The sequence below is a fragment of the Sciurus vulgaris genome, assembly GCF_902686455.1.
Source record: "Sciurus vulgaris genome assembly, chromosome: 5".
Lineage (NCBI taxonomy): Eukaryota > Metazoa > Chordata > Mammalia > Rodentia > Sciuridae > Sciurus > Sciurus vulgaris.
In genome coordinates, this window is record NC_136465.1 from 19188513 (window position 1) to 19210562 (window position 22050).

At 33.3% G+C, this 22050-nt stretch overlaps 1 protein-coding gene across 4 annotated transcripts in view; it reads right to left on the reverse strand.

Annotated features, from left to right (window-relative positions):
• Positions 1 to 22050, reverse strand: part of MARCHF1 (membrane associated ring-CH-type finger 1) — a 504553-nt gene that overhangs the window by 423413 nt on the left and 59090 nt on the right. The window contains exon 1 of one of the 4 annotated variants that reach the window (XM_079143381.1): positions 595 to 668. The exons of 1 other annotated variant lie outside the window; for it this stretch is intronic. Coding sequence is in view for 1 of the 3 variants with exons in the window: in XM_079143379.1 (XP_078999505.1) it covers positions 595 to 693 (99 nt within the window). In the remaining 2 variants the exon portion in view is untranslated. Of the gene's footprint in view, positions 1 to 594; positions 804 to 22050 lie in introns of those variants that run through there. 2 more of the 4 variants (XM_079143379.1, XM_079143377.1) reach the window with 2 other exon arrangements.

Sequence of the window (22050 nt, forward strand, 5' to 3'; positions counted from 1 at the left end):
TGGCTTACGTTAAGTTTCAAATAATGCTTTTTTCATGAAGAATAAAATGCATGTGAACAGACATCAAACAAGTCAGACACATCCATGCACTATGAATGAATGGAGAGCAACCCATCCCAGGGGGCACCAATTCCTGCTATATACTCAGTGTCACAGATTCCCTTCTCTTCTGCTTTGTTAAGATAATTTCAAACACTTTAGCTTCATGGCAATGAGTAAAATTAGGAAGCATCAACAGTTCCACTGTCTGAAAATGGACAAAGCAACATCCACAGCCAGCCCAGGGCACCTAGGGTTGCACCCTGTGAGCCGTACAGTCAAAAGTGACTTTGTAGATTATTAGAAAAAAGGGTCAGAAGTTTTTATCTGCCAAACAGCAAGTATTCTTCTTTATGGATTTGATTCCTGTCTTCATTCAGAAAACAGAGGTTGTTTCTTATGTCCCTGTTCATTACAAATGTTTTCCTTTGGATCTACCATTCCGAGCTGGAATCAAGCTGCTCTTAAACCTTAGCCAGGCATCCTGTGCGCAGAGAGCTGTGTTGGCTACAGTGGCTTGGTTCTCTTATTTTGGCAAATCAAACCTCCTCTTACCTCGACTTCCTTGTTCTTCTCTTTGTTTCTGCCCATTGAACTTCTCCCATTGCTGGCAGTCTCCCGAGCAGGGATTACGGAAATCTGGTGGAGGGGCATATTGGCAGGGCTGCAGGTTGCCAATTCCTGATTGGCTGACTTATCTCTTCACTCGCCCTGAGTAGCCCACCTGCACAATTGTTCATATCCTTGCTTTGTCAAGCCCAGGTCTAAATAAAAAGGGGAAAAATAGTGTTTGAGACACTGTGCAGCAGAAGCCAGGGTCTTCTAGCCAAAACGTCAAGCACACTGACAAGGGAGTTTAAAACAAATGCATGAAGCAAACAATCCAGGGAGTATTGCATTCTCAAAAGGACGATTTACTGCAAGTCATAACTGCACTGCTTTGTCACGGAGCACCCCCTCTCCCCTAAGAGCACTGTGGGAGACAATTCAATTTCTATGGTACCTAATAACTGTCATGGAAACCAAGGAAACCTAGGTCTCACAGGCCCTTATTAGCAACTGCTTCCTTTAATGGCACAGGCTCCCCCACATTTGCAGCGGCTGCCACTTCTGCTTTTGTTTCTCCCCCCACCCCACCCCCCAATTCCCCACGAGGCCACTAAGCACCCAGAGACACTGCATCCTGCTGACTAGGTAAATAAGCAGAAGGCTGAAAAGCTTAGTGTCCTATTTGGAGCCAAATCTCTTCCATGAAAAGCTCGGCTAGCTGACTGTGTCCTTCATACATCTCCAATAATCTGCTTAGGTCAAAGGATCTGCCTTGAAGTGAAGAGCATCAAATCAAATGAGGTGGGGAGAGACAGAAAGAGAGAGAGAGGAATATTGGGTGTGATTGCAAATGTTCTTCTGTAGCTAGTTGAAAAGAACTTGAACTGCTAGCCACATCTGCCTTACTAAGACATCTGCAACAGCAGTCTCAGGTGTCAGTCATTCCGAAGCCCAGATCCCTACTCTGTCAGCTTCATTGGAACGCCCCAAAATACACCTGTTAGAATCAGTAGCAGCTCTCGCCTGCTTTTCCAGGAAGGAAATAGACTCTGCTGAAGACTTTATCATCCTCTCAATATAGTGAAATGATTTGGAGAAAATAAATGGAGAATCAGAATTTCTGCCCTTTAAATTAAAAACAAAACAAAACAACCTTTTTAAACAGCTCAATCTCTCAGTGAAGCAAATTTTTAACATTGACTTTATAAAAATTGTTTCCCCCCCACAATCATTTCCTCTCTGTAAATGACAAAGAAAATCTTCAAAGCAGTTTCGAATTGCAGTGCATCTATGTAACAAAAATGCCATTTCCAATACAATGTTACAATTTGTTCAAGCTCAGGATAGAGAGATAAAATGTGAAGAAGATAGATACTTTCACTGGTAATAAAGTCAAAGATTATCAATATACAGACTGCCCCCTAAATCTTTGGATATTTGCATTAAAATAAATTCTTCAGTGCATTTTCAAGTTCTGCCCAATTGTGTGCTCCTTTTAACTTAAATTAGTCTCTCTCACATGGCTCTCACTCCTATCAGCCATCAGGCTCCCCAGGAAATTTTATAATACATAGGTAACTTGGAACATACTGTTATAGATTCTGATTCAGCAAGGCGAAGCCCTAAGCGGACAGTTTTTAAAACAATCACAGGTGACTCTTGAACAAAGACAATTCTGACAATCACTAGAGTATCTCAGTAAAAGAATCTTGGCACAATAAGCTAATTAAAGTTTGCATAGCAGCAAATCTCCTGCTTTAGAAGAGATTTAAAAAAAAAAAAAAAAGTTGGGAATCTAAGCACCCTACAGGTGGTGTTGGTTCATCATGTCCTAGCTTACAAAGTATATTTGTGAAATGCAGAAACTTTAATGAAGAGTCTAGAGACAACCTTCTCCCAAAACGCCACACCCACAGTTCAGCTGATGATGCTGAAACTTTGCTGCGGCTTAAGGATCACATCTGTGAGCTGTAAGTGTGAAGGGGACATTTCCTCTCTTGAAAAAAGGTTGTTAATCCCTTTATCTAGAAGGACTGTCTTAATTAAGAGAAGGTTGGAAATAGAAGTCTGTAAATCTAATAGTCTGTGACAAATACTAAAATGTAAATTATAAGCCTCTTTAGAAGAGGAATACTGTCAGTGTTTGCAACCATGAAAAGCTCCATTAAAAGCCAAAACAGTTTCCCAGATAAAGTTAGACTTCAGTACTTTTGCGTAAAATATTCATTAAAGTTACAGGAAAGGAGATTTTTAGCTTGAATTAACTAAACAGCTGTCTTAATCCTGTACCACATTATGCATGTGAAGTTATCCTTTATTTACTGTGAGATTTTTCAAAAATAAGATTTAAATTTTTAAGTTAATTTGAGTTATATGGCTGAGTTATTTCAATTAGCTTTCTTTCATACTAAAATTTAGAATATAAATTGAATTTCAGGAAAAGGATATTTATTTCTTAGAATATTTTACACACTAAGAAAAAGAAGGTTTGTTAGATCTATTTAGGTAAATATTTTAGAAATAAGAAAAATTAATAAGAATAAACATCTACCTACTTTTGTATTAGGTATTATGAAAAACGAAATTTCTAAAATTTTCAAATTGAATCAGTAGGAAAAGTCATGCTTTATTTCATCGTGTGTTCTAATACATTGCTGCCTTAGGACACGGGACTACACATGAGCCATGTCAATGACTTCCTTTCATCTAATTCCTTTCTTTAAGCAGCTCCCCAAGTGCTCTGCCAACCAGAAGCATGAAGTCTCTGGAGTTCCTCCTTTGGTAAAAAGTCAAAGCTAAGGAAACTGTCAGGGGGATACATTTCTCATGTGGGAGCCCTGTTCATCTTGTGCAGTAATTAAACCTAAGGAGTAAATAAGGAGCAGGTACTGGCTGCCCTACAGAGAAGAGTGATTAGCTAACTGTGCCTCATACACAGCCACTCTACAGTACCCAGATTTCTAAACTTGAGATTTTGTGGACAATAACTGTGGTTGAAAGCTTCCCAGGAAATTCACTCTGCACCTGGACACTATTCCATAGACAAGTCTGAATTACATTTTTTTCTTCCACATTCTGACTTCTAACCTGCTGGTTCTGGGAATGGCCCCTCTGGGCCTGCCTCTGGCTCCTAAATTTGGCATTTACATTAGTAACTCTAAAAAGATCAGCCTCCCCCAAGACATTCTGATTTGATACTGCTCCTTGCTCTCAATAACTTAAACTTTTAAAGGAAAACAAAACTAAATAAGCATCTTGTAGTCTACCATATGACTCACATCAATCTGCCACCTTCAAGGAAAAAGAAAATAGGCCTCTTAGGGGTTTATTTGTATTGTAATTAAGCAAAAAGAAAATATAGTGTTAAGTTAAAAACAAGGAGCCAAGTAAAAATCTGCCAATAATTAAATGAACAGAACAATCATTCTATTCAACAAATATTTATTGAGCATCCTCTGTTTTCAAAACCATGCTTGGAAGGAAGGGACCCAAGGTTATGTGTGAAATTTTGTGGCACAATCTCTGTAGTTAAGGAGTTTGCTCTGTCATTAGAGAGATGTGACTTACATAGGTAGTCAGTTTGAAAAATTACAACATGTTGTAATTAATGTTTGGAAGATAATGTAGAACACTGAATGGAAATGTCAAAGAAGCTTTGAGCAGGAAGAAATCACAACAGGTCTAAATAATTCAAGGAAGTCTGAAGGAGGAACTGGAACCTGGGTTGTGATTGGTAGAGATAAAATGATTAAGTCATTCCAAGGCACAGCAGTGAGTGTGAGGTTGGCACGGGGAACTTCAGGACACTGTTTAAATAGCATAGACAATGTATTTTAGATTTTCAACTGATTTCAACCATGAATGGTCATTAGGATGTGGTGCTGACAGACACTCCGGAGGAGAGAGGAAAGAAACACGTGGTAAAGGAGCTGGAAGAAGGAAATGGAATTTAAGGGCTACTTTCACTAGGGAAAGATGAAGGATACGTAAAAGAGTTAGGGGGTAATCCAAACCAGATCAATGCAAATAATGAGAAGGAAAATAGTAAAAAAATTTGGTTCTTTGTTTCGGAATCCTTTTGTGATTATATCTGGTATGTACCAGTATCTTTTGTAACTAGGACATCTTTTTTTTATTATTATTACTATTTGTTCTAATTAGTTATACATGACAAGTGAAGTAAGTCAATCCCAAAAAAACAAAGGCCAAATGTTTTCTCTGATAAGTGGTTGCTGATCCATAATGCGATGGAGGGGTAAGGAACGAATGGAGGACATCTTTTAAAGTAAATATTTTGCCTCTGAATACTTTAAGAAGAGTTGGATGATCAGCCTTTAACATTGGAGACAAGAAGATGGATCAGATGAACCCTCAAGATTCTCAGTTTTCTTCACTGGCAAGTTTTGGTCCTGATTTTGGTCACATCAATTTTCTGAGGTCGGAAGAGGTTACAGTGTAGCCAGAAAATTCATTGTGGTTTTTTGAGGACATGATAGCAATCACTACAGTCACAAAATGTGGGATAATTACAGCAAGATTAAAGGAGTCAGTTGTACTAGTTTGTATAGTGCGTGTTCCTTATATTACTCTCATAACCAAAGAATATTATCCAAAGCAAAGACTTTCCATTAACATCATGGGACTGATGTCAGTTTATTTCTAATTTGTTGAGAGAATAAGAAAAATTTTCATTCAGTTCTCTAAACGAAGAAGAAATGATGAAAAAACTAAGGAAGATAAGCAGATATTAATAATGATTTTTGTAGAAATGTTTTCAGATTAAACCAATTTTCTGTGTTTTATTTTCTTGGCAAGATGAATATAATAAATATCTTAAAAAAAAAAAAACAAGATTTATTTTGGCAAATAGCTAAATTTAGCCCTACTCTCCAAACATCAAAAGGTATCAGTTAATCTTTGTTAATGTCTAACCTCTATTGCTTTCAAAGTGTGAGCATATCTAGTTGAACAAAGAGCAAACAGAGGGGGAAAAAAATCTTTGAGAGCAAATATCTCTTCTTTCACATATCTTCAGAATATGAGAAGCATTCCAGAAGGATATCTTTGCGTGTGTAGGAGAATCAGAATCATAGTATAAGGTCTTCAGTCCCTGGAGCTTCAGAGTCTATTCAATCACCTCTCCGAGGAATGAAAGGGTATGTGGGGTGGGAGCCCCCTTTCATGAGAGTTCATTGTCAATAGAGACAGAAACCTCATAAATGCCACCCGTACATTCAGAGTACAGAGCATAGCTCCTGTTAGCCTTTCAATGACTTAAAGAACAAAACAGTTTCCCTGATGCCAACACTGACTTATTACATCAAAATATTAAAGTATGCATTTAATAAAGTGCTTCCCGGGGTTTAAGGTTTAAGCAAAGGAGATTTGGCTCTGACATTCCCGATCACATGCATGCATACAAATACAGAACAAATGACCTTATTTTGGATTCCTAACTAAAATTTAAATCTGGATGTACAGAAATAGGTACCTGCTCAAAAATTCACATTTCCTTATAGAAAATTTTCTTATCAGCTTTTATGCAGTTAAAGTGGAAATTGGAATCGTAGAATTTTGTATTTGGAAGGCAGATTAGAAAGCACTCTACCATTTTATAGATGACCAGGATAAGTCTTTAGAGACAGTGTTTTGACATACTTGAAAACCAACAGATGACAGAGATGTGCAGAACAATCTCCTCATTCAGAGACTCCTGCTCTTTAACCAAGCTGTGGCCCAACAGGATGAGTACACAGCTGAGATTTGTTTGAAATAAAAAAATAACTATGTGATGAATGCATTCGTTTAGGCTATTTATTTATTATTGGTATGTGTTTGGGGAAGAATATATGACACAATTATGACTTACAGACATCTCCTCCTTGGAAACTGTATTTCACTCTTTTTTTAAAGAAATCTGGAAGACCCAATTTTTTATTATTGAAAAAATAATCATTAAGTGTGAGGATTTTCCTTGGATTCCCTCCCCCCTTATTTTCTCTCTCATGGTCCACTTATTATGAAAAGTGAAGTGTTAACATATTTACCATATTGTTTTCAGAATAAGTAATATTTACATTAACACTTTTTTAATATAAACAATACTTTGAAAAGTGCTTTAAAAAATAATGGGTCAAATTCAGAAAGTAAATCTATATTCTTTTACTATCTGGCATAGTTTTATAATGACAGAATGATAAGCATAAGATTCCAATATAACTTTTCTACTGATGACATAACAGGCTACATCTCTAAAGTTTCACAACAGTCAATGGACTTAGGAATTAGGTTAAAATAATTGTCCAAGGAACTAAACATGGGCATCACTAAGAGTCATTTCAAATATCACTGAGAAAAGGAAGGTGTTGTTGAATATAAGAATATTAGTGTTCACAAGTTTTTAAATATTCATACATTTTAGCCAAATCTGATACAACCTAAAAATAACACCATTTCTGCCCAGTTCCTATAGAGAATATCTCCAATTCAGAAAGGTTCAATCAGATGCACATATGTTTATCTTTTTTTTATTTCATCCAGGACTTTTCTCAGTCAAATGTAAAAGTTATGAGAGTAATATTTGAACTGGAAAATAAAACTTAGAAATTGACATCTTTTGATAAGACCAACCCCCAAATGATTTTCCAACTTGTAAAAATGGACATTATTTTTACCTAATTTATTAATAGTTTAATATCCTAAATGAAGATTTTGCAGAATGAAAACTATACTTATTAACACATGGCTACTAATTTCCCATTTTTTGTAGTACATTTGTTATTCTATCCAAAATAATAGCATCCAAGGAAATAAGTAAGTGTACCCCTAAGTGAACAATGAATATCTTTTTAAACACTGGGTTCATAATTTCTGATGTACCATTTAATTTAGGAATTCTGGCATATTACATTCATGTTTATCCTTTGCACATGATATTATTCTTTAATAGAATAACTTTGTGAAGCAATTGCCTTAGTAAAGTGGGGCTCGATATGAATGGACAGACATTGCTTCTGATGACTTATTACAAAGAAGAACGGGAAAACTAAAGAGGAAAGTGGGAATAAGAGAGTTAGATGGTATCATGGAAGAAGACATAAATCACCAGCTTGTGGCAATAAGTGTAAAGAATGTACTTTTCTAATTATCTACTGCATTGGCAATTACACATTCCTTACCTATAATTTAAAGTGGCTGGTTTAAATAACCACACGCACACATGCACACATTCACACATGAATTCTACATGTAAAATGTCTAAAAGAAGGCATAAATAACACAAGAGATTCTTAATTTAGTAAACTTTGAAGTACTGAAGATTTTTTTTATTACCATAAGAAAATTTCTTGGAGAAAAGACATTCACAAAAGCAATAAGAAGAGTAAAATGAATTGTGAAATAAAATATTTGGAAATGGGCTGTTGAATATTTAAAGGTGTTATTACAATTACTTCCTAAGAAGAACAAATTGGATTTATCATGTTTGTTTTATCACTTTTATAAAATATGCTATGCTCATGATTAGGCCTCCAAAATTTAATGAATTAGGGCACTATCATAATCATTCAGATATTTTCTTTATTTTTAAAATAGTAAGAATGATCTAGGTCTTTCAGTTCTCTAAGTCAGTGAGGTTTTGGTGTTTTCAATTTATTTCACATGAATAGCATGGACTAGTAACACAGGAGTGCTGTGTTAATATTTTGATTAAATAAATGAAATAGTGGCCATGAAACTAACATACACATTACTTCACATATTTTATTGTGAGAACTTTTAAAATCTATTCTTAGAAATTTTCTAGAATTATAATGCATTGCTGCTAATACAGTCTCCATGTTGTACAACATATTTCTTGAACTTATTCCTCCCACCTAACAAAAAGTTTGTATCTTTTGATCAACATCTCCTCAAAGCCACCAATTCCCAAACCACTATTCTACTTTCTACTTCTATGAGTTCAAGGTTTTAGATTCCACATGAGTGAGATCACATACAGTATTTGTCTTCCAGAACCTGGATTTTTCATTTAATGTCTTCCAGGTTCATCTTTATTACCACATGACAAAAATGTCACTTTTAAGGCTGTATACTATTCCATTGCATGTAAATGCCACATTGTCTTTATCTATTCATCCACTGATGAAAGTTAAGGTTAATCCTATTTCTTGTCTGTTGTGAATAGTGCTACAGGGAACATGAGAGTACAGATAATTCTTTGACATACTAATTTTATTATATATATATTATTGTGATTTCTGCCTCATATGGTAGTTATATTTTTAAAATGTAAGAACCCTCCATTATATTTCTGTAATAGCTATAAAAATTCACATTCCCACTAACATTGTACTAAAATTCCCTTTTCTCCACATCATCTCTGGGCTTTGCAAAACATACACTTATTTTAAATTAATATGTTATACATGATAAATAAGCACCATCTTTATCTGTTAATTAAAAAGTAAATTTTAAAAGAGGAAAGATGAGATGATGCATGCGAACTTCTTGGCATGTGGCCTATAATGCAGTAAGCACTAATTAATAGTTAACCACTCATATCTGAAGTGGAAAATTACATAATAAATGTTTCAGCTCTAAAATAGGAGTTTTTAAAAAGACTTATTGAAGACTATTTATTAAAAAATAATAATCAGGTATGCTCTTTGAAGCTCTATCTAAGAAAGAAATGCTCGAACACAGTAGAACACTGTATCTTTATGTAAAGGGAATTATTTCCACTCATTGGTTAAATACAAATATACATATTAAGTAGCACTTTTCAAAAAATAAGAACTATGAAAAAGCAGGATACACTTTACACCAAAACTCTAGATTATGAAACGTAAAACTTTCATAATAAGAATGTTATAGTAGCCTGTGTCATTGCTATAAATTTGAATTATTATATTGTGCAAATCATAATAATGGCAACAGTAATGAGTATTTGATGAGCCATGTACTATCTGAGAAATAATGTTAGGCACCCTACTTATGTATTTCTTAATTGGGCCCTCACCATAATCTTTCCTGGTAGAATTATTATCTCCATTTAACAGGGACAGGAACTGAGGCTCTGACAGTTACGTGACTTGACCAAAGTTTAACCTACAGTCAAAGACTCTCATGAGATCAAAATTTTCAATGCAATTGCCATTAAAATTCCAATGAAGTTATTCATAGAAATAGACAAAGCAGTCATGAAATTCATCTGGAAACTTAAGAGACTCAGTATAGCCAAAGCAATCCTTAGTGAGAAAAGAGAAGCAGGAGGCATCACAATACCAGACCTTAAATTATACTATAGAGATATAGTAACTAAAACAGCATGATATTGGCACTAAAACAGGCAAGAATACCAATGGAACAGAATAGAAGACACAGAGACAAATTCACAAAAATATAGTTAACTCATACTTGATAAAGGTGCCAAAAACATACATTAAAAAAAAGATAGTCTCTTAAACAAATGGTGCTGGGAAAACTGTAAATCTATATATAGTAGAATGAAATTTAACCCCTATCTCTCACCCCATACAAAGCAACTCAAAAGTGAATCAAAGACCTAGAAATCAGACCAGAAACCCTGCACATACTAGAAGAAAATGAATGCCTAACACCCTAACATATTGGTTCAGGAACCAACTTCCTTAACAAGACTCCTAAAGCACAGAAGTAAAATAAAAAAATCAATAAATTGGAAATCATCAAACTGCAAAGCTTCTTTAAAGCAAAGGAAATAATCCATAATGTAAAGAGAGAGCTTACAGAATGAGAGATAATCTTTGTCACCTGCACCTCAGATGGGTCAAAAAGAACTCAAAAACTTAGCACCAATAAAACAAATAGCCTAATCAAGAAATGGGCAAAGGAACAGAACAGACAATTCATAGAAGAAATATGAATGATCAATAACTATAAAAGAAATGTTCAATATCTATCAATTAAAGAAATGCAAATTAGAACTATGCTGAGATTTCATCTCACTCCACTCAGATTGGCAATTATCAAGGACATAAGTAACAATAAATGTTGGCAAGGATGTGGGGGAAAAGGTACTTTGCTGGTGGGACTGCAAATTGGTGTGACCTCTCTAGAAAGCAGTATGGTGATTCCTCAGAAAACTTGGAATGGAACCACTATTTGACCCAGTTATCCTACCTCTTTGGTATATACCCAAAGGACTTAAAATCAGCATACTACAGTGACAGCCACATCAACGTTATGGCAACTCGATACGTAACAGCTAAGTTAACCTAGGTTTTCTTCAACAGATGAATGGATAAAGAAAATGTAGTATACATACACAATAGAATATTACTCAGTCATAAAACAGAATGAAATTGTGACTTTTGCCAGTAAATGTATGGATCTGGAGACGATCATGCTAAGTGAAATAAACCAATCCCCCAAAAACCAAAGGTCGAATATATTCTCTAACATGTGGAAGCTAACCCACAATAAGTGTGTGGGGAGGGAGGAAGAAGAGATACTCATAGATCAGACAAAGGGGAATGAAGTAAAGATAGTGGGGAATGGATCCAAAATAATTTTCCTATGTTCTTATATGAATACACCATAATGAATCCCACTATCATGTATATCCATAAGAATGAGGTACTAACTAGAATAAGTTATATCTCATGCTTGTGCAGTTCTATCAAAAGGAATTCTGTTGCTATGTATAACTAAAAAGAACTAATAAAAAAATTGTAAAAGGAAAAAAAAAAGCTATTATGTTTTGAACTCTGTTTTAAATAAATGAAATATGACCTCTCAGATATCTGCCCTAGAATGATAGTCTAGATTTAAAATTTTCTGTCCTGGGGTGTTGGTGGGCAGAGTGTGGGGGGTGAGGAAAGATGGGGAGGGGTACTGGTGATCAGACTTTTGTGTGCATGTATGTGTGGCACTAGGGACGGAACCCAGAGCCTGTGCATGCTAGGACAAGTGCTACACAACTGAGCTAAAACTCCAGCCCATGATGAAACATTTAATACCACTCTGTTCTTATTCTACACACACACACACACACACACACACACACACATATATATTTTAACTGATTTATATAAAAAAAGATTAACTCTTTCTGACACCAAATGCCTTAATAGCAACATGGTAACTAAGAGTCCTGGTCGATACAATGTAGAAAAATTAAGCATTAATTGTATGAAGCGATAATCAGATTGATCATGTTTCCTTGGTTAAACTGTCCCTGAAGTACAAGCAGTCAATGGATGTTAGAACGTTCTTGTAGTAACTGATATTCAGATCAATGCACTCTATAATAACACCTTTGTATTCATGTAAGTTGACAAAATGAGTATGCTTATCACAAATTCCTGTCTACTACTTCATTATTTCCCCAAGGATGTGGAATCAATAGAGTATTAACATACGAAAGATCCTAAACATTAACTTTTAAGTGGTTGAAAAATAATTAAAACATAAAGGTTATAAGCAATTTATTATTAGACCAGATTATATGATTTACTAAATTGAAAGATAAGTATTATGCAAGAGATTATTTCCTGAAAACCATTACAGATGGCAGCTACCATGGATGCCAATTAATCATAAGAAATACCTAAATATTAGAAATAAACTGAATTCACTACCCTGAAGTCTCTGCAGACATTGGGTGGCATATTAAATATCATCTTTAATGAACATAAATATATAAAATATAAGAAAGAAAGAGGGAAAGAAACTGAAGAATTTTAAGATACTTAAAATGAATGAGTTGTTTGCCGTTTGAGCTAGATGGTCTGCTGAGTTGGATAGAATTTCACAATGTTTTTACTCCCTGTGAAGTTTCTATTGAAGAACAAAGAACATTGCATAATAGACAAATACCTGTTGTTGAATATAAAATACAATTCAAATTATGATACTATTATGAGCATTTTACATAATTTGAAGTTTGGTATTTTTCCCTTCACAGAAGAAAAACTCCCTAATAGAATATTTACTAATATATGGTGAATAGTCTCAATAAAGTAACAATAAAAACACAAATCTATGTTCAGAGTTTTAAAGTTATCTGTTGATTTTTCCTCTGTGGTTAAAAGAGTCTTCAATTATTCCAGGATAATTTTTCTAAAAATAGTCACTTTTAGCAAATGAATAAACATGAAAACTCCTGAAGGATATTTAGGTCATATTAAAATTATCATACAAAACCTTTCACTTCAGAACAGAAATCTTAACACACCTGCCATGCTATTATAAATTCTCTACTTTAAAAAAAAAGAAAAGGAGTTTAATAAACAATTTATCTTTTAAATTGCATTCAAATAAAGACAACTACTTGCTGCTAGATAGCATTCATAAGAGAATAATATCTAAAGAAATATTGAAGGACATGCTTCAGGCAGGATTAAAGTACAAAGGGTGAGGGAAGGACCTCACTGTAAGAGTCTTGTGTAAAGTAGTATGATGCACGGTATCTGTGTAAAATGGCGTGATGGTAGATGGCGGTCAGTGAAAAGTGGAATATTTAAACACTGTAAAGCACTATAAAAAGAAATAGGCACCACTAATAAGTCAAAGATAGTGATAAAACAGAATTCTAAAAATAACAACTCAAAATAAGGCAGAAAAAAGAGGGGGAAAGGAACAGAATAAATAGGACAAATAAAAAGTACAGCAGCATAATACATTGTGACCTAAAACTCACTACTTACACATTAAGTATCAATGGTCTAAACACTCTAGTTAGCTCTAGTTAAAAGGTGAAAGTCATAAAAAGGAAAAACACATGAAACCAACAAAAAACTAGGAATAGATCTAACCAAGGAAGTGAAGGACCTCTACAATGAAAACTATAGCTCACTGAAGAAAGTTATTAAAGAAGATATTAGAAGATGGGGAGACCTCTCATATTTTTGAATAGTCTGAATAAATATCATTTAAACGGACATATCACCAAAAGTGATCTACAAAGTCAATGCAATATACAACAAAATTCAATAACATTCTTCACAGAACTAGAGAAAACAGTCCTAAAAAGACCAAGATGAGGCAAAGCAAATCTGAGCAAAAAGAACATTGCTGGAGGCATCACAATACATGACTTTAAATTATACCAGAGTATGGTACATAAACTGCATGGTACCAGCCTAAAAACATACATGTGGACTAGTGAAATAGAAAACATAGAGACAAACCATACCAACACAGGGAGGTTATACTTGACAAAGTCACCAAAAACTTACATTGGAGAAAAGACAGCCTTTTAAACAAGTAGTGCTGGGAAAACTGAATATTCACATATGGAAGAATTAACTTAGATCCCAATCTCTCATTCTGCATAAAAGTCAATTCAAAATGGATCAAAGACCCTGGAATTAGTCCAGAAAATTTGCAGCCATTAGTAAACATAGAAGCAGCACTCCAACATATAGGTCCAAACAACAACTTTCACAACAGGACTCCTAGAACTCTGGAAATAATAGAAGAATTAAACATGGACTGGCATCAAATTAAAAAGTCTCTGCACAGCAAAGGAAACAACCAGGAAGAGAGAGCCTAGAGAACAGGAGAAAATCTTTGCCAGCTACCCTTATGACAGAGGATTAATATCCAGAATATATTAAAAAACTCAAAAAACTTAACACCAAAATAAAAAAAAAAAAAAAAACACCAAATAACCCAGTTAAAAAAATGGGCAAATGAACTATAGAGAACATTTCTCAGAGGAAGAAATACAAATGGCTAAGAAATACATGAAAAATTGTTCAGAGAAATGCAAATCAATACTAAAACTGAGATTTCATCTCACTCCAGTTATAATGGCAATCATCGAAAATACAAATAATAATTCATTGCTAGTGAGAATGCAGGGGAAAGGAACACTAACTCTGTTGGTTGAACTGTAAATTAGTACAACCACTATGGAAATCAATATGGAGTTTCCTTGCAATGAGTGTATTCTAAAACAAGACTGACAACCAACTTCACCCCAGAACTGTAGAATAAAAATTTCTTCAAATGCACATAAAAAATTCATAAAATATATCATGAAATGAACATAAAAATTATTCAACAAATTAAAAAGAGCTAAAATATTTAAGTATGTATTTTCTAATCAAAGTGAAATAAAAAATTAGAAATCAACAATAAGGAAATCTGGAAAAATCCCAAGTATTAGAAACCAATTAAGGTATTTAAATAAAGTCCATAAGCCAGGAATGAAATCTCAATGGCAAATAGAATGCACTGGGAAATGAATGCAAATGGAAACAAAAATAAAAAAATTGGGAATCACACTTATACCATTGCTCAAGGAGAAATATAGTTTTAATAATATATGTATAGGTTTATTTAATGGTATATATATAATACATATATAGATATGTGCTTCATAAATATCTATGAAGCAGAATAGTCTAAAATTGATTTTACACATTAAGAAACGAAAGAAAGGGGAACACATTGGTGAAAAGCAGGTTAAAATAAAAAAGAAAATGATAACAAAATAGATGCTATTGATAACCTAGGAGAAAACAAGAAGAAAATGGTGAAACTGAAAGCTGATTCCTTGAAAAGTTAAATAAAATTAATTAATCTCTAGTTAGATTAATCAAGAGAAAAAGACTTAAGCTCTAATTTTTTAATCACAAATATAAAAGAAGAGACAATACATATTAAATGATAAAAGGAAAATAAGAAAATGTCACAAATAATTTTTTGCTTAAAACTGACAAATCTAAGGATTTATTACCATGAAAAACATAAATTAAGAAAACTGGCTCAAGAAGAACTGAAAATATGAAGAACCCTATTTCTATTAAAGAAATTTAATTCACAATTTCAAACTATCCAATAAAGAAAGCCATGGGTTCACAAACCAACACCAAGAAATTCTACTAGTATTTGAGTTAATAATAACAACTAATCTGACACACATTTCTTAAGAAAAGAGGGCACATTTTCTCAATTTATTTTTTGAGGTCATGATTTACTCCAATATAATAATATCCCAAAGTGGGGGAAACAGATTAAATATCAATATCCCTCATGAACATAAATGGCATAATGTGTAGCACAATTTTAATAAACTATATTAGGTAATACTTAAGATCATGGTAAATGGGGCTTATTCCAGGTAAGCAAAGTTGCTTTAATAATTAACAGTTAATATTGTTCTGGATTCACTCAATACAGGAAAAAACAAAACATTATTCACTCAGTAGAGAAAGCATTTGATAATATCTATCACCTGTTTACATTAAAATTATAGAAAATGTGGCAGAAAAGGGCATGCATTCCCTTAACTTGATAAAAGCTATTTATGTTCCTTTCTAGCTTCATGCTTACTGATGAATAAGCAAATTCCTTAAGGCCAAGAGCAGTACAGGAATGTTCTCTCTTATCATTTCCAGTCAATGTTGAATTGAAGGTTCTAGCCAAATCCATAAGGAAAGAAAGGAAGCAGACAGCATGCCAAATTTTAAAAAACAAAAACAATAGAATTGTCTTTATTTTTAGAAGACAATGGTCAGGTCCATAGAAAAGCATAAGGAATCTCACAAAACACAGCTAAAACTAAATAAATTAAGACAAATTACAGAAATGAAAGTCAATGTACAAAGCCAATTATATTTATACTGATGACAAACAATAAAAAAAGTTATTTTTTAAAATGTTATTTACCTTAGCATCCCAAACCAAAAATACTAAGGATAAATTAAAGTGTATGTGAACTCAAAATATTAAAAAATGCAAAACATGTTTTTTGGAAAAAAAAGTAGACAACTAGTGAAGAAACATATTATGCTTATTTGTTAGAATATTAATGTAATTATGTTAATTCTTCCTAAGTTTGTTTATAGATTTAATGCAAGAATAATCAAAATCCCAAAAGCCTTTATATAAAAATTAATAAGTTAATTATAAATTTATGAAGAATCCAGACTAGTAGAAAAATATTTGAAAAAGTGTATATTGAGAAACTTGCATCATCAGGTTTTTAAACTCATTATAAACCTATAGTAGTCGAAACTATTGGTATATGGACAGGCAAATGGATCAATAGAAATAGGGTGTTTTCACTAATACCTACATATATGTTGTCAATTCTACAGATATGCCAGGTTAATTCATATTGGTATTATATTCTTTTTAAAAAATGGTGATATAATAACTGTGTATGTATTTGAAAATAAATATTGACCCTTACTTCAAACCATTGCCACATTTCACTCAAATTATTCCAAAAACCAAAATATAAAGCTAGACTATAAAATCTCTAAAAGGAAACATAGGAAAAAAACTTTGCAACCTTGGATTAAGCAAATACTTTTTGGTAGAAGAAAGTCATGAATCATAGGAGAAAAATACATGATAAATTTAATTCAAATAAAAACTGCCATTTGAAATAAATAAAAAGATAGAGTAGGAGAAAATATAATATATATATAAATGATATGCATGTATACTTAAATATCTTATCTACTGCCTACCTGTGTAGTTTGACATAGTTACATATTATAAAATTTAAAATGAGCTCTTATCACTCAATAAGAAAACAACCCAGTATAAAATCAAAGTGATTTTTCAATGCATGTTTCATCAAAAAAGATATTATTGATAAATAAGTTTATAAAAAATGTCAAAATAATTAGTAATCTGGGAAATGTACATTAGACCACAATTAGATACCACTGTATACATACTAATGTATTCAGTGAGAACAATTATGTTATTACCATACTTATGTTTGTAATTATCTATATACAATTTTATCATTGATATTATTTCCTGATAAATTCAATGTTATGCATTTTACAGTGCCTTTTGCTTACCATAATAATGCATTGGACTCATCACAGAATATGATAAAGTGGTTTTCAAATTAAAATAATTTTATATAAAAGGGTTTCTTTTGGTTGGCATTTAACTAATCTTACAATAACCGTTTACTAAGATTATTCCTTAAAATTTAACCTTTTACACTCTGTAATCACAAAACAAGTTAAATGCTGGTCCTTCAGAAATTGCCTGAAAGTATTCATGTTCATTTTTGCCTGTTGGCCTTTCTCTCTTCTGTTTTCTGTTCCTCTCTGCTTTGTACTATATCCCGAGGTTGACTATGTGAGTCCACATCAGCAGTAATGCCAGGTTTTCTGGCTTTGGCTGGTTTTGCTAAATGGGAGGCAACAGCAAAGTATTGGAGGTGGGAGGGGAGTGAGGTCATGGTACTTAGTCTTCTCTGTTATATTACATTTCCAACAATAGTAGCTTTCCTCTCTAAGTATAGCTCCTGTTGAGTGGTTCTCCAATTGTTCTAATTTTCTCCAACTGCATTACAGTTTCTCTGCTATTCCCTCCAGAAATCCCATGGTAATTACTCACTGCATGCCTCACCATCCCTCTTTAGTTCACTTAACTCTGCCTGCTTTAAATTCTTTTTAGTAAAATCATTTTGAGTATTCCATCTTGTCTTTATTGCAATCCAAACTAATGCAAAACTGGTGTCATGAGTGGGATTCTTGGGTTGACTTACTTTCATATGTATGAAGAAATGAATAAGCTCATTGATGGTGAAACATTGTGATCTTTAATGAAGTGGCATCCCAATTTTTAATTTCTCACTGGAATGATGTGAAATTAATTACTGACTGAGTACAGAGCATTGAGTGATCAACTATCTTTGGTACTTGGTGGATATGGCAAAAATGATGATTATACAGGTAATAGAATGGGACAAAGATATATGCTTAAAACATTAAAATATATGCTTAAAACATTGAATGACCTACTCAAGGAACAGGTGGAGAACTGCAAAATCTTAGTAACAGTTTTAAAACAATTAGGGTAGCATAAGGAAAACATGGCTGAGTGTCAAATCTAAGATCCACACATAGGGAATGCAGAGTGGCAATGTTAAGGACTTCAATGATTTGCCAAAAGCATGGTAGGAAAGAGTAGAATGATGCAATTGGACAAAACCAGCTGAGATTTGGATTCAAATAACTTTCTTAATTGCCACTGTCAATGAAAGTAGTTTCACTTTTTTTGTTTATCTTTTAAAAACCTCCTTAAAAAGAAATGTGTCAATTATTTCACTCTGGGGAAAATAGTATGTTCATTTTTCTCAGAATCTATCTTAATCCTTCATTGCCTCCACTCTCATCATGAGAGTTAAATCTGAGGATTACTTGGAGAGGAAAATGAAAGTCCCTTCCCCAAAAGAGAAACCACACACTTTGGTAATCGTAGAAATTTGTGGATTTCTCTGGATAAGAACAAAGGGAAAATGGTGATAAACAGTTTAAGGATCTTAGACCAATGAAGAGGAATCATGACATTGGACTAGGCAAAAACTACCGGTACAGGAATATCCACCAAGAATTCTAAATAAAATATGAGGTAAAGCACCTATGTGTGTAGAGGTCAATCTAAACCAAGTTACCACTGTGGTTTCACAGCCCTTTAACCTTGTCCTAAACTTAAGTTGGTAGAGAGACCTGCAACACATTAACTGAGAAGGAGGTCTGGTTACTTTTGAAACTTTATTATGGCAATAAGCACACATTGTTAATGTTCCCAAGGTCTCCTCTAGAGGGAGTTTGGGTCCCTTATCAATGTAAACAAGCTTTGGAGAAGAGTGAAATACTTGACCTGGACAGTCTATGATTGAAACAGCATTATGACTGAAATGACATTACCTTGAAAAATTAACAATAGTCACTGTTTGTAATTTGTACTTTGTTGAGCGTGCATTTCTTTTTAATTAAGGGAAGAACAGAAATAAATACTGAGTGGTAGAGTGGAATCAGAGGGGTGTTTCCTTCAGTTCAAGGCTGTCCATTTTTAACTTATTGTTCTGTCCTGAGAGGATGATTTCTATGGACTAGGCAGATAGTTGAGTTGGGTGGTTAGTGGCAGATAATTTATTTTCTGGGTTAACTCCCGATTCCCTGTGGTTTTTTTCAGTGACTTCTTTCCTCACCAAATTATGCCACTGTGGACAGCCCCTCTCCCTGGGTTTTAGCTCTTACTTGGCTCTGGTAACATCACTTGATTTCTCTTGTCCCATGATTCTGGGGTAAAATGATGGCCTACTGTTGCCATCTTGGAATGTTTCACCATTCCATTTTCATTTCCTTAACCCCAGTATATGTTTTTCTATATGGATCTTTTCTTGAGTCTTTTTAGTTAAAATTTTTTTGAATAGTGAAGTATATTTATTTTGATCAAGTCCAATCTATCTTTACTTTTTCCTTTTCTGGGCTGTGTGTTTTGTATCATACCCCAAAACCCTTTGCCTAACACAAGAACAGGAGATATTTTCTCATATAGTTTCTTACAGGTTTAAATTTATAAATACTTAAGAATATGATCCCTTTTAAGCTAATTTATATAAGGTGTGGCATAAACATCAGGGTTAACCTTAGGGTCTATGGACATCCCTTAGTTTTAGCAATATTTGTTGAAAGACCATATTTTATTAAAAGACTTACCTTTATTAAAAGAGAATGCTTTTGTAGTACAAGAGCCCTCCAATTATCCCATTAATTCTTCCCATCCTTGAGTTATTTCTGTCATGTATTTTACTTTACATATGATATGAAAAAATAAAAAAAAAAAACATATTGTTGTTGTTGTTGGTTACTTCAGTTAAGCTCTGTTGATTGTACAATTTGTTACCTTCCAGGAATCCAAGACCTCCTTTCTTCTAAGACTGCACTAACCACATGCAACTAATTAGAAAAAAAATGATATTCACTCTCCAGGATAGACATGTTTTGAGGGTTTACTAACCACCTGGGGACAGTGACTAGCTCATCTTGCATGGTCTCAGGAAGTGATGTTGGGCAGCACTGCTATAACAGATATTTGTGGACATGAGTTCCTGTGCATTTTCAACTTTACAGAATTTCATATTCTGAGTATTGATTTGTAGTAACTTTACAAAGTGAGGAATTTAGAATTGCTTGAATATGACCTTTGAGGTAATTTTTCAGTTACTTGAGGATTCATAGAAACTATTAAACTCCTATAAGAAATACATTAGGAATTTCAGTTAGAAATGCTGTTTTAAAATCTATTGCTATTTCCTACAATGGTAAGATTTTTTAAAATTTGTTCTAATTAGTCATATATTACAGTAGAATGCATTTATGTATTTTGATAAATCATACATAAATGGAGTATAATTTCTCATTTTTCTGATTGTTCATGTTGTATGATCACATCAATCATGCAGCCATACATGTACATGAGGTAATAATGTTTGTTTCACTCTACTAACCTTCCTACCTCCATATCCCTTCCCCTCCCCACACTCCCCTCTACCTAATATAAAGTAACTCTATTCTTCCCTATCTGTCCCCCACTTATTATGAATTAGCATTGACATATCAGAGAAAACATTTGGTCTTTGGTTTGTTGGGTTTGGCTTATTTCACTTACCATGATATTCCCAACTCATCCATTTTCCAGCAAATGCCATAATTTCATTCTTATTTAAAGCTGAATAATAATCTGTCTTATATTTATACTATATTTTCTTTAAACATTCATCTGTAAAGTATATTTCTTTTGATATTGTATTCTTTGGAGAAAACAATTTTTGAAAATCTTTTTTTCCTTTTGGATTTCTACATTTCATGCAGATTTTACAAGTGAAAAATTGATAGTAGTTAGTTATAAAAACACCTGTCAAAGAGAAAACCAGTGCTGAACAGCTGTATTTTCTGAATAGCAATATATAACTAATATATGCTTATGAATATTTCTTCTACTAATGAATACTAATATCCTCAATACTTTTAGTTATCATTTACAAAGGGTGAGATTTTTTAGAAGAATATTGTTATAATATTAAATAAAAATATTCATAAAACTTAGGAGGTTAAAAAAAAAAAAAAACTCAGAGATTGGAGACATAGCTCAATGGTAGAATTTGTGTTTAATCTTTTTGTAGTCCTGGTTCAATTCCTAGCAATGAGGAAAATACCCTTTTGTGGAGAAAAATGAGAATCAGACTAGATTGCTTTAAAAAATTTGAAACAGGTGCTTTATATTCTTCTTTAATTTTAACATTCAAAAATGAAGCAAAGGTATTTTTAATATTTATACACAAAAAATTTTATTCTGCTCATAACTATAGTTAAGCATAAGCTATAGTTTATTCTTGTCACAAACTAATTGTCAGCAAAGACAAAAAGCTGCTCTATAATAACCTTGTATAATAATTTGCCATCCACTCTGCATCCTTCTTCAACATCAAACTCCCTGTTATTGAAACATTTTCTGTGAAAGATTTGCCTTAACATAAAAGATGCACCCTAATCATAAGTGACATGTGTGCATGTGATCATTTTTTAATTACAGTAAAACAACTATGTGGTATGTTTATTGAATATCAGGAATTTATTAGGCACTGTGTGGTATGCAAGGAAGCATGAATAAATAGCTTTGTGGAGGAGTTTAGATTTATAAAACAGG